General features: G+C 48.5%; 1 protein-coding gene across 1 annotated transcript in view; it reads left to right on the top strand.

The window, feature by feature from the left end:
* The window catches only part of PDZRN3 (PDZ domain containing ring finger 3), a 152,174-nt gene extending 139,110 nt beyond the window's left edge, over nucleotides 1–13,064 (top strand). The window contains exons 6-10 of the mRNA XM_033132797.1: nucleotides 6,777–6,875; nucleotides 7,888–7,950; nucleotides 9,566–9,667; nucleotides 10,596–10,712; nucleotides 11,060–13,064. Of these exons, the coding sequence (XP_032988688.1) occupies nucleotides 6,777–6,875; nucleotides 7,888–7,950; nucleotides 9,566–9,667; nucleotides 10,596–10,712; nucleotides 11,060–12,223 (1,545 nt within the window). The 3' untranslated portion in view covers nucleotides 12,224–13,064. The remainder of the gene's footprint in view (nucleotides 1–6,776; nucleotides 6,876–7,887; nucleotides 7,951–9,565; nucleotides 9,668–10,595; nucleotides 10,713–11,059) is intronic.
* Nucleotides 13,065–13,760: the final 696 nt, after the last annotated feature.

Raw genomic sequence — 13,760 nt, 5'->3', positions numbered from 1 at the left:
TCAGCAGCTTCAGTGCATCTCACTCTCATGCCTGCTCACCAGCTTTGGCTGAGCATGTTCCCCTAAAGGTGCCGTTTGGCGCCAGAAATGCACATCAGCATGTCTCCTGCCCCCAAGGGGCTCCTGTTCCTGAGGCTGAGCAGCCAGTAGGCCGTGAGGCAGACACTTTCATCTCCTTGAAAACCAAAACATGACTGTTGCCCATCTCTAGCTCTTTAGGCCGTCACATAGCACCAGGAATCCAACGGGCCTTTTGCCTATAGTTGTCACCAGGGGATTTCTGTTAACCAAGCAACCTGGTGGTTCTGGAGGGATGGCCTGTCCTGAGCCCCGTGGTGAGATGCACCGCAGCCCCTCTCCAGGAGGGCCGGTGGCCATGCTACTTCCAGGAGTGCCCCGTTCGAAGCTATGTCTCTGAGAGGTAGCCTCGGCAGTTCAAGGTTTCCAGACCAACCCCCGTGCTGAGGACCCAATTTTCGGGGAGACTGGCATATACCCGTCACTCTACTCCCACGACATTTCTTAGGATAGTCAGCAGTCTTTCTGCCAGCTTCCATCGTGTTATTACCCACTCTGGGGTTAGGTGATAGAAGCAGCAGGCTTGTTTCCAGTGAGGCGGTCAGTCTCAACACCCCACTCGCCATGGAAGCTGGAGAAGACCAGCATCTGCACCTTTCAGAAAACAGATGTTACATCAGGGAGAGGCGTAAGCGTGTGTCGGGATGTCCTGGAAGCAAAGGCACAGAGGAAAACATGCCCTTGCTTGGAAAGCACACGAAATGACCACATGGAGCTGCTCGAGTTGAGAAGATTGTGCCACATACACCCAAGGGCTGAGCAGCCAAGTAATTACCCAGAAGCCTTTGGGGACTGAACACCAGCTCTGCATCTGCAGACAAGTCACAAAGAAAACAGACGTCCGACAGAAGCCTTTTCTTCTGTCTGCGGTCTGAATCTCCCAGTTCATTCACTGGCAGCGTCCTCGGCAGGCGGCGAAGCTGCCATCACCTGTGTTGGATCCTGATGACGTGACTCAGACCAGAAAGGACAGGGAGGAATGCAGCTTCAACGGGGCTGTGATGCTCTCCTCACCTGGCTTCACAGAGTAACCTGCGCAGGGCACAGTGGTTGGGTTGTCCTGGAGATGACGGGCCCCAACCAGTCGACATGTGCTGCTTCAGCGTCGAGGCACAGCTCGGCCCTGATCCCAGACCTCCCCTGGCCAGCCCTGCGCTCACTGAGTCAGCTCCTCACCAGTCTCTGGGTGTCCTGGGGACTTTGCTAATGTTTCTTCCATCTGCTCCCATCTCAGACTGCGTGGCACTTTCCCTGGACCCTTGCACAGCTCAGCCTAACTCAGCCTTTTGTCTGTATGTCACCTTCAGAGAAGGTGGGCCCCTCTCTGTGAAGCACCCCGACCCCACAGTGCCATTTCCTACCTATTGTCTGGCTCCCTGAGTGGAATCCAAGCTCCAGGACAGCTGGGCTCTGTTGCATCCCTCCTGCCTAGACAGAGCCTGGCGTGTAGTGGGCCCCCAGTATATATTGTTGAATGAAGGGGTAAGTGCCTTCTTACCCTTCCCCAAATTTAAGGTCTGGGAAGGGAAATGCAGTCTTTTTAGAGGCATCTCTGCACCCCCCATAGCACCATGCATAGCGGTAGAAAGCATCGAGATACGTCTAAAGAAGTGTGTACAACAGTCCTGGACCAATAAGTAAAGAGTTACGCTCCAGTGAACAGTCCTCGCAGAGGCAGATAAGCCATCGGAGTCTCTGGGAATCCTCTGATTAAAGTGGCTGCCAGTGAAACAGAAAGCTTGAATCGTCCAGGTGGAATGGCCCCTTAATTCTTTTAATTGCACTATCATTTCAGTTCCATCTGAAATGTCAGGCTTAGTTGTTCATTTTTATCCAGCAGCCCATCTAGATAGTAAGCCACAGGACACCATGGTGCGAGCTGCAGTCCAGAGAATGCTGGTGCATTATTCACGCAGTGTGATTGATGGGCCTTGAAACCTTATCTCCACCATCCCAGATACATATGCATTGACAGCCGCTATGCTTTCTGTGTGTGTAGGGCTGTGCGTCCAGCTCAGAGTCAGGACGAAAAGCTGAGAATTTACAAAACACCCAATAACTTTGAGGAACTGTCGTTTCCACTGAGCCCCAGATGCGGTGTCTGGTTATCAGCCTGTAGAATGGCTGAGAAGTTGCAGAGAAGCGGCACCAAGCCCACCTTCCAGTCGGGTCTGTCTCCTGCCTGAACTCAGGCTCGTTCACTCGGGCTCACTGAGCAGCCGCTGTGCGTGAGCGTAAGGCAGACACTGCTTTCCCGCCCCCTCACTATCCGGCGCCGGCTGCCTGTGAGCTTGGCATGAGCTCTACAGATCCGGAAAGCAGCAGCTCGTACACTGTGGGTTGTCAGGAGCTTCTGAGGACCTTCGATGGCTCGCCCTTTGCTTAACCATCAGCAGCCAGGCTCTGCCGTGTCTCGTGGACCCACCCTCGGAAACGGAGTGGCCCCCAATAAGTTACTCTGTGTGCCTTCTAAATGAGATCTCCCCCGCTTTGGTTTAGAAGTTCCAAAGAAGATTCAGACAATGCGAGCAAACACTGAAGCCTACACCTTCCCATCTGCCGTCGATATCTCGTGGGCACCTGAACCCTAGACACCCTTTTGCTTCATGACTCGACATGGGCTTTGCCCGAATCTGCTCACCCAGGACCACTCATCACTTTTAAAACCAGACTATTTCGAAGCTACAGCTGTTCCCAGAGGACTGCCCTGCACTGGGGCCACACTCCCATTCTTAAGTCCGCTCTGCAGACCAAGTCCTCAGACTGCACCCCACTGCCAGCTGGGACTGGAGGGATTGGTCCCACACGTGCTTCCGTGCCCTGACACATCATGCGTGCCTCTGCTGGAGCCAGGCTGGCACTTCTCGTCCACATCAAGGACGCAATGTCACCTTTGCAAGGTTTAAGTCAAATCCAGCCGAAGTGAGAATGTGACTGTCCCCATGCATGTCTCCCAGGAGAATTTGCAATGGGAGTTAAAGTGTTGGACCCACGTCGTTGTGCTATAGTAAGGACATGTATTCCTGGAATCCCAGCAACTGGACACACACCTCTTCTCTCCTGTGCAAAATGTCATAAGGGCCTGGACCACCATGTGTCGTGGGGAACACAGTTCCAAGCAGGACTTAGGGGTGGTATGTTACTAACTTGCTACCCATATGTGGGGTTAATGGCCGCATCTAAACAGTGTCAGTGAGGAAAGTGTAAGAAGACGTGGTCCTTGAATCAACTATCAGTGATTCAGGTGAAAATATTTTAAAACAAGTATTTTAGGAACCTCTTTGGTTACAGCCTGACATTTTGTTCCAAGAAGTTTTCTCTCTAGTTATAAAAGTAATACAGATTCGTTGGGAGAAACTGGCAGATTTGGAAAGAAAACACAGAGAGAAAGTCATCTCTTCAGTAGCAACATGAACTAATGTCCACTTTTATAGCTTAATAGTTCTCCAAGTATTTATCAATCAAAGTATTGACCAAAACTAGAGTAGAAAATGAAATTCTCCCTTTTGCAAATCAAATTCATCCTTTTGCAAATCAAATTCACCTTTTGCAAATCAAAGTCACCCTTTAGCAAATCAAATTCACCCTTTTGTAAATCAAATTCACCCTTTTGCAAATCAAATTCACCCAAGTGCAAATCAGATTCACCTTTTTGCAAATCAAATTCTTTCTTTTGCAAATCAAATTCACCCTTTTGCAAATCAAATTCACCCTTTTGCAAATCAAATTCACCCTTTTGCAAATCAAATTCACCCTTTGCAAATCAAATTCACCCTTTTGCAAATCACATTCACCCTTTTGCAAATCAAACACACCGTTTTGCAAATCAAACTCCCACTTTTCAAAATCAAACTCACCCTTTTGGATATCAAAGTCACCCTTTAGCAAATCAAATTCACCCTTTTGTAAATCAAATTCAACCTTTTCAAATCAAATTCACCATTTTGAAGTCCAAATTCACCCTTTTGCGATCCAAATTCACCCTTTTGCAAATCAAATTCACCCCTTTGCAAATCACATTCACCCTTTTGCAAATCAAATTCACCCTTTTGCAAATCAAATTCACCCTTTTGCAAATCAAATTCACCTTTTGCAAATCAAATTTACCCTTTTGTAAATCAAATTCACCCCTTTGCAAATCAAATTAACCTTTCGCAAATCAAATTCACCCTCTTGCAAATCAAGTAGACCAGACCCTTTTGCAAATCAAATTCATCTCTTTGCAAATCAAATTCACCATTTTGAAGTCCAAATTCACCCTTTTGCAATCCAGATTCACCCCTTTGCAAATCAAATTCACCCCTTTACAAATCAAATTCACCCTCTTGCAAATCAAGTAGACCAGACCCTTTTGCAAATCAAATTCACCTCTTTGCAAATCAAATTCACCCTTTTGAAACTCAAATTCACCCCTTTGCACTCAAAATTCACCCTCTTGCAAATCAAATTCACCCTTTTGCAAAGCAAATTCACCCCTTTGCAATCCAAAATAAAAAAATCACTCCTTCGCAAATCTAATTTACCATTTTGCAAATCAAATTCACCCCTTACAAATCAAGTTCACCCTTTTGCAAATCAAATTCATCCTTCTGCAGATCCAATTTTTCCACAAAAATCTTTTCTTAGTCTTTGTAATAAAAATAAATTCAATGTTAGTGTTAAAATTAAACTTGTTTTTATGTGTATTTAATAATAAACATAAATACTTATTTAATGTCAGAAATACTTATTTACTTATAGCTTCATCTACACGGTTCTCCTGCCGCTGTTCTTCGTATTTTCATATACATATTTATAAAATTATTTTGACACTCTGTAGGAGTAATAGTTGCAACAGAATGATTAATATCTACTAAATGTTCATGGTTTGATGGATCAGCGAAAATATTTGTTGCGCAGTACTTAGTTTTTTAAAAACGAAGGTGCAATCGAAATGTAATACACCAGATCGTGTTACTGTGCCAATGGTGAGAGGACGAAATGTTTCTCTAATTGCAGCAATAAACATTCAGGGAATGGTGTGGCATGAAGTAATTGCATGTTCTACAGTACAAATATTTTTGGGGAATTTCTTCAGAGGTTATTGCAGAAATTGGATGAAGATAACCTGGAGAAAGTGTGGTTTGTTTTGGACAATGTAAGCCTCCACAAAACCCAGGAATTACCCTGTTTCCCCGAAAATAAGACCTAGCCGGACAATCAGCTCTACTGCGTGTTTTGGAGCAAAAATTAATATAAGGCCTTGTTTTATTTTACTATAAGACTGGGTTTTTAATGTAAGAATATAATATATAATATAATAATGTAATATAATATAATAATATAATACAGTGGTACCTTGGTTTTTTAACGTAATCCATTCCGGAAGACCATTTGAGTTCTGAAACGTTCGAAAACAGCCAACAGCTAGGCCTCAGCATCTTGCACTCAGCGGAAGCCATGTGATATGTTCGACTTCTGAGACAGACATTTCTGATTCTGAAATGTTCGAAAACCGAAGCAGGTATTCATAAACCAAAATGTTCATCAATGGAGACGTTCGAAAACTGAGGTACTACTGTATAATACCAGGTCTTATTCTACTATAAGACTGAGTCTTATATTAAATTTTGCTCCAAAAGATGCATTAGAGCTAATTGTCTGGCTAGGTCTTATTTTTGAGTAAACATGGTATGTGATCTCATTGGTCAGACAAGATATACTTTATTATTTCTACCACCATACTCTCCAATGATGAACCCCACTGAAGAAGTATTTTCAAAAATTAAGTTCTGCACAAAAAATATTTTGGTTTATCCACCAAGCCATGAACATTTAGTAGATGTTATTAATCATTCCATTGCAACTATTACTCCTACAGATTGTCATAATTATTTTATTAATATGTATATGAAAATACCGTGGGCAGTGGCAGGAGAAGTGATGAAGCTATAAGTAAATAAGTGTTTCTGATGTTAAATAAGTATTTTATGTTTATTATTAAATACATGCAATAAAATGTTTAATTTTAACAACACTGGATTTATTTTTATTACAAAGAATAAGAAAAGGTTTTTGTGGTAAAATTTCATCTGCAAAAGGGTGAATTTGATTTGCAAAAAGGTGAATTTGATTTGTAAAAGGATGAATTTGATTTGTAAAAGGGTGAATTTGATTTGCAAAAGGGTGAATTGGGAGTGCAAAACCTGTATCGCAGCTGTTGTGGGAAGCATTCATTGCATAGTCAGTCACGTTACCCTCCTTTCTTGGATCAATGTGTGTGTGATCTGTTTGTGAATATTAAAGCATAACAATGTGAAATAATCTAACCAAATATGCTGGAAACATTTATAGTACAATGGCTGGATGGTTTGGTGTATGGAAATATTCTTGATTGTGGCAGACATTGAAAGAATGCTCCTGAAAAGCCCCCTACCCCAGAAGTCTTGATGCTTAGTGACATATGGGTCATTTTTCTTTTGGGGGAAGCAATAAAATAACTGTTTTCAAAATGACTTTGTATTGACTGAAAGGTCAAAATGCCTTGGGCATCGATCCCATGTCCATAACCACTTTTTGTTTAGTAAGTTAACCACTCTCCATAGTTGATTGTCAAGAAATTCAGTTCATCATTTAAACAAAATATTCATAAAGTATTTGCAGTCCTCCCTGTGGCCACTGCCTACGGGAGTCTCACTGGGGTGGCCTTTCTTTGCCAGGAAGTGGACCTCTACAGAATGAACAGCCAGGATAAGCTGGGCCTCACTGTGTGCTACCGGACGGATGACGAAGACGACTTAGGGATTTATATAAGCGAGGTATGGAGGCCAGTTGCCTATAACTATCATATCAAGACCAAAAGATGTGTTTTTGTTTCATGTGTTAACCAGCCTTAACCCTGGCTCTTTGAGAATTCTTTGGGAAGAGACAAATTTCTCTGTCCCCTACATCACACTCCATGGAGTTCCATCCTTAATGGGGGATTAAGTTATAATATCAGCAGTCAGTGAAATTGCCCTTCGGAAGCCTACAAATGGGCCAGAAAATGGAACCGTTTGCATGATTTGCGTGTTCCAACCTGAGGGAACCTTCCCATCTCAGGTCCACTGACTGGCGTGGTGGATAGAATCTTACTCTTTTCAAAGTATTTCTTTGTTTTCCTCTTGGTGGAGTGTGTATAGTTGAATCCATATATGTAAAGTGCAACTTCACAGTACATAGCTGGAGGCTGTTTTGATCTTCCTGCTAACTACTGTGTGGACACTGTGCCAAGCACCCCATGTTCACAAGCCTAGAACCCCAAGGGTGTCAGGAAGTAAATTCTGTCTCTATGGCATGAGCCAAGAGCTGTGTCTGCTGGGCTTAATAATTACCCTCTGGACAGACTTGGCCCACCAAGCTTCAGCTGGCCTGTTGTTGCTGCATTTGGGGGCATCTTTCCTGTACTCCAGCCCATTTGTCTCAGTTGCATTCCATTTCCAAGTTATTTTCCAACATTTAATAGTGGTTGGTAAAATAATCAAGGCATGGCTGCCAGTCAGCGTAATGAAGGATGCCCTGTAGCATGTTCCTCGTCGCACTTGGACACGCATTGCTGTGCCCAAAGTCTGCTGCCTGCCACACGTGGCCTGCCAGGGCTGTGGTCCAAGAGCTTGGAAGGAGTCAGTCCACCCTTGTCTGCGTCTCTGCATGACACCAAGTCTCCTCTGTCTGTACAGAACAAAACCATAGGGACGAACATGACAGTGTCAGATGTGCCTCAGGGAACGCCGTTACTGTCGTTATGTTGAGTTACCCACCTGGTGCTGACACTTTCACTGTATATTTCAGATCGATCCTAACAGCATCGCGGCCAAGGACGGACGCATCCGAGAAGGAGACCGCATTATCCAGGTGGGTCGACATCCGACCGGTGGCCCCGTCCCCTTCCCGTCACTAAAGCATACACTGGTTCTAATAAGAGCTCTCAGGATGAAGAGCAGGGATCACAAAGTTGTATCTGTGGTCAGGCCAAATTAACAAGTGAAGCAGGAGCTCTGGACAGTGACGCACAGCAGGGAGTGTTGGGGACTGAGGCAAAGTGGGGAGGGAGCCCTGAGGAGATCCGCTGCCCAGCACCCCACAGTATGAGCCAGCTCACCTCGTTTTCTTCAATTCTGCTTGGGCCAAAGACAACACACGAGTGAGTCTAAGCCTGCCAACGATGTGACTTGTGGACCAGACTCATTGAGAGTGCTCTGAAGGATTAATTTTGGGCCAAGTGTTTCAAGTTTGGTCTGATCTTTATAATGGGAACATCTCTGGCAAATTTAGCAAAATGGATCAGAAGTCTTTCAAATTCTGTGACTCGGCATTTAAGCATTATATGGAATGGCTTCTCAGGGTACTTGCTTTCCCTCTAGCTCTGTTGCTATTTTACATCAGTGAGACCGTTTCTCTCTCGGGTCCTCTTTTTCAACTCACAGAAATCAAGGTTCTTTGGTTCACTGTGTCCCACAAGCTTAGCTCTGCCTCTTCTCATTTCCGACACACTTTATTTATAGCTATCATTCCAGTCCTCACTGTGAGTGATTTTGATTTTTTTTCCATTGCTTATTCTAATTTCCTCAGCCTTCAACCCAGACCTTAGCTGTCCTTCAGCTTCACTCCTGAAGGTTTTGAACTCTTAGCCGTGCTGCCTTTTTTGGTTGCTATTGTTTTCCAGTCACATGTACTATAGGGCAGGGAGGCACTGGGTCCCCAACATGGCCCTCTGTGCTCTATTGGGTCCACTGGGCCTCTGTGACCCCATTTCTCCTTGGTCACCAAGATCCATTACCCCAAGTAGTGGAGTCACCGCTTTGCTGCCTGTTGGTTTAAGGAGTTGGTGGAAGGCTCACCCTCCAGCTCAGTGGGAGCATCCCTGGGGCCCCTGCAGGAATGGCCCACCCTGGGACTGAAACCTCCAGACCAAGAAAAGGAGCAAAAATCCTGCAAGAGGGTTATCTTGTGTGATGGCGAGAGAGTCCCTCCGACAGGCCTCTGTCCCACCTAAAGAAGTTTAAAAAATGCCCAAGTGGGGACACAAACCACCTTGCATAATTCCATTTCCTTCTCCCCCCTCAACTTCCACAATGTTCCCATCAGACTTGTTGCTTCTTCACCCATATTATTGGAAAATACCTGTAATGATGCTTTACTACCTCCATTTGTACTCCTGCCTGAGTATTCTGCCTGATGAACTTGCACAGATGTCCCTTCTTCCCACACTGCGATTTTGCCCAGTGCTGCCTCCTGGCGTCCCAGCCACCCGTTCTCATGGCTTGTTCTTTACACTTGCCTTGGGCACCCACAAGGTCCCCTCCTGGGCCAGAGACTGCACCAACATCAGCATTCTTTCCACGCTGCATGGAAGCTCTCTCTGTTGTGGCTGCCAGTGGGTGACAGACACAGGCCTGCAGCAGGACACAGTGGTCCTGCATGAGCTGATTGATGCACTGTCCACCCCTCACCTGCTCCTGTCTTTCAGATTAACGGGCTGGAGGTACAGAACCGGGAAGAGGCCGTGGCTCTCCTGACCAGTGACGAACACAAGAGTGTTTCCCTGCTCATTGCAAGGCCCGAACTCCAGGTGAGTCAGCTTCTTGCCCACGAGGCTGGGTCTGACTTTCTAGACCAAACCCAAGCTCCTGTAGGACACCGCCCGGTGTCATCCGACCTTGAAGGCACTGTGTGCCACCCTGAGACGGTGGTCTCACTGCTGGGGCTCAGCACGTTTTCTGCTTTAACCTTTAAGGGTGGTGCTGACGGCGTCCCCCAGGCTCATTAATGCAGGGATCTAAGGAAGGAGAAGGGAAGTCTACGGGATGGAAAACATAGCCAGGGTCATGACAGTCCGGAGGTGACATCCTGGGGCCTGGCAGGTGCTCCAGCCGAGCTGTGTGTGTATCGTTCACAGTTGCAGAGTGCAGGGGTGTGCAGCATGGTGACAACAGTTAATAGCACTGCACTGACTACTGGAAATTGGCTAGAAGAGTGACTTTCAGGTGCTTTCCTCACACACACACACAAAACCAGTACCTCAGAGATGATTAGCTTGCCTGATCATTTCATTATGGGAATATATGTCAAATTATGATGTATACCTTAAACGTAATACAATGTTTATTTTTTTAATGAAACACTGGTCAATAAACTTTATTTAAAAATGACAATAAAAAGCCACATTTGGCACGTGGGCTGTAGACCAAGGAGCCCCGAACAGTTCTCTTGTATGGGGGCGGGGGGCTGCTAAGCTCAGTGTGGGCGGGAGCAGGGGGCCCCCTGGCCGGACCCATTCTACCTGGCCTGACACCAGCAGAGGTGGACAGAGGGGCATCACCAGTGAAAATGAATGGGCAGACACTGGCGCAGGGTGGGCTCCTTTTCTGACATGTAGCAGAACAAGTCGTGTTGCCCTAGAAATAGTTTTCCCAAGGAAATGTCTTTTCTTAAAATACGTAATGAAACGAAAGCAAAGGCCTGTCTTGTGAGGCATGTTGGCTGCCGCTTCTCCCCAGCTGGACGAGGGCTGGATGGACGATGACAGGAACGACCTCCTGGACGAGCTGCAGTTGGACATGCTAGAGCAGCAACACCACCAGGCCATGCAGTTCACGGCCAGCGTGCTCCCCCAGGTAAGGGGCCACCCCGGGCCTCCGGGTCCCTTGTCCCTGCTGACGACCGTCAGGGACCAGCGCCTGGAAGGCAGCAAGCAAGCGGACTGAGCGCTTTTCTGTTCGCCCGGAGCCAAAGGCGGACGGAGAGCGCGGCCCCTGGAGCGCAGACGCCGAGGGGCGCGGGGGCGACGCTCCCGAAGCTCAGGACGCGGCCCCCGTCGGCCTGAGCTGCTTGGCGCCACCGGCTCCCCCTGTCCCCAGCCCGACGACCGGGTCAGGCGCGCTGGGCGGTGACGTCACAGGTGGGGTACGCGGCCCTGTCCCCGCTCTGGCTCTGACGCGCCGCTCTTGTTTCCCTTGTGCAGAAGGCGCACGAGGAAGACGGCGGCACCACGGACACGGCCACCATCCTGTCCAACCAGCACGAGAAGGACAGCGGCGTGGGCCGCACGGACGACAGCACACGCAACGACGAGAGCTCGGAGCCGGAGAACAGCGGCGACCGGGCGCTGAGCCCCGAGGCCCCGCAGGAGGCCGGCCACGCGCCCGGCCTGGACGCGGAGCTGCGGCGGCTGAGCCGGGAGCTGCGCGGCGTGGAGCTCGAGTGCCTGGGGCTGGTGCGCGCGCAGCGGGCCGCCTGGATGCTGCCCGACAGCGGCTTCCGCAACTACAACACGAGCGCCGACGGCCGCCGGCCCGCGCTGGCCGACATCACCGAGCTGCCGGAGCGCTGCGACAAGGACAGCTCGAGCGCCTACAACACCGGCGAGACGGACGCGTCCCCCGACGGCTCGCTGCGCAGGGCGGCGGACGGCGGCCCGGCAGCCCCGGCGCCAGGCGGCGCGCGCCCCGCCACGGAGGACGCCGAGGCGCGGCCGGCAGGTGGCGGCGGCAGCGGTGGCGCGGGCCCCGCGGAGCCGGACGACGGCGGCCGGAAGCGGGCGGCGCACGCGCCCTACCGGCACGCGCACATCCCCGCGCACGCGCAGCACTACCGCAGCTACATGCAGCTGGTGCAGCAGCGCTCGGCCGTGGAGTTCGCGCACAGCCAGACGAGCCTGGCCGGCCCCGCCGAGCCCCGGCTGGAGTGGAAGGTCAAGGTCCGCAGCGACGGCTCGCGCTACATCACCAAGAGGCCGGTGCGCGACCGGCTGCTGCGGGAGCGCGCGCTGCGCATCCGCGAGGAGCGCAGTGGCGCCACCACGGACGACGACGCGGCCAGCGAGCTGAAGCTGGGCCGCTACTGGAGCCGCGAGGAGCGCAAGCAGCACGTGGTGCGCGCCAAGGAGCAGCGGCGGCGGCGTGCGCTGCTGCTGCAGAGCCGGCTGGACTGCCTGCAGGAGCCGCCGGCCGGCGAGGAGCGCAGGGAGCCGAGCATCCTGGAGCTGAGCCACAAGAAGATGATGAAGCGGCGGAACAAGAAGATCCTGGACAACTGGATGACCATCCAGGAGCTCCTGACTCACGGCGCCAAGTCCCCGGACGGCACCAGGGTGGCCAACTGCTTCCTGTCGGTGACCACAGTGTGACGGCCGCGCACGTGCGTGGCGTGTACATAGCGGACGCTCCCGGTGGGGTGGACGCGCCTGCCTCGTTCCATGCGGCAGGTTTCTGTATAGAAGAGAAACGAGGTCGTGTTTATAGTCAGACTGCAACTTGGGGGTCGTCGCTCTATCGTAAGTGGAGAGAAACCGCCCGTAACTGTCTGGGAAGGCACTGTTAACACACACGGCTTTTTTCCAGTAGCGCTGGTACTTTTTACCTTGTTACCTTTACATACAGCGTTTCAATGTCCAAAAGATCTTTTTATTAAGCATACTTTCACAAATTTGTTTAAACTATATTCATATACGAAAGTTAAACGCTTTTTGTTCTGCGGAAAACACAGATACAACTGCCAGTATGTATTTTTAATGGAACCCTATTTTGTAATGTTACTTTGCTGAATGTGTTTCATATGAGTGACCATTAATATATTACTTGGGTCAGGGCTTCAACGCAAAACCACCAAACTGGTGAACGAGTTGATACGCATAACCAAACCAGCAGTGTTGCAATGTGTGTTCCAACTCTAAACATTTTTCTGATTAAAGTCCCCAAGAGAGTGGAAAGGTTTAAACAGAAAGCCGGGCATCATGTAGCTTTATGGAAGTTGAAAGCATGTTTGCAAACAGTGCAGCCCGTTGGAAAAATGTGCATGTACAGGAACGTTGTGGATGGAGACGGTTTGGGGGAATTCTAAGTGTCATTGTAGTAAACCTTTGCTGTGGAGATTTGAAGGGACAGACTTTGTACAAGCAAGTTCACAAAATCATGACTAGCTGCAAACATTAAGTAAAATGAAGTTAAAATAAATTATTTTCTATTTGATATGTTTTGATGTGACTCCTCCTTTTGCAGTGGTGTCTCTGAAATCAAAGCCTTTTGCAATGTCTGTTCTTTTCCTGCCTTGGAAGAATATGAGCCTTTCAGGTCATCCGACCCTTCTTTCTGCCTGGAACACAAAGATGTCAAACCAAGGTTTGTCAGTGAAAAATAAGGAATCCAACTCACCGTCTAATCTTGCATTCCAACGCTATGTGTTGCAGAAAGCCACACCCAGCACAGTGGCCTGTAAACAAGAACAACTGTGATGAATCATGTGATTAATTGGGGTCACGTCCACAGTGAAATCTCTTCGGTCTTTTGGAACCATCACTGCCTGTCAGTGATAGAAGCATTTCTGGTGACGTGGCCCAACTTCCCATGTATAAGACACATCTGAAAATCACACAATATTGTCAGAGGATAGATAGCAAGGATCACCCAAGTGGGTGGGCTTCAAAACTGGTATCTTTCAGACTCCAAGTCCAGGACCCTAAATAATGAATTTGCTAAAAGTGTTCCCTGGTTACAGTGCTTACAACAATTTCAGCCATGATACCCTCTGAAAAGACAAAATAAAATTGGAATAGGAAGGGTGTTATTTACCGTGACGCCAGCACCTCACACACAGATCCTCCCACAGGACCTATTCCCACCAAAATTCCTCCCTTGGGGCCAAAATCTTGAGACTCAGTAGTAGTC

Source organism: Rhinolophus ferrumequinum, chromosome 17 (genome assembly GCF_004115265.2).
Source record: "Rhinolophus ferrumequinum isolate MPI-CBG mRhiFer1 chromosome 17, mRhiFer1_v1.p, whole genome shotgun sequence".
Lineage (NCBI taxonomy): Eukaryota > Metazoa > Chordata > Mammalia > Chiroptera > Rhinolophidae > Rhinolophus > Rhinolophus ferrumequinum.
The sequence above is the reverse complement of the archived record's forward strand: the minus strand, read 5'-3'. Positions and strand labels throughout refer to the sequence as shown.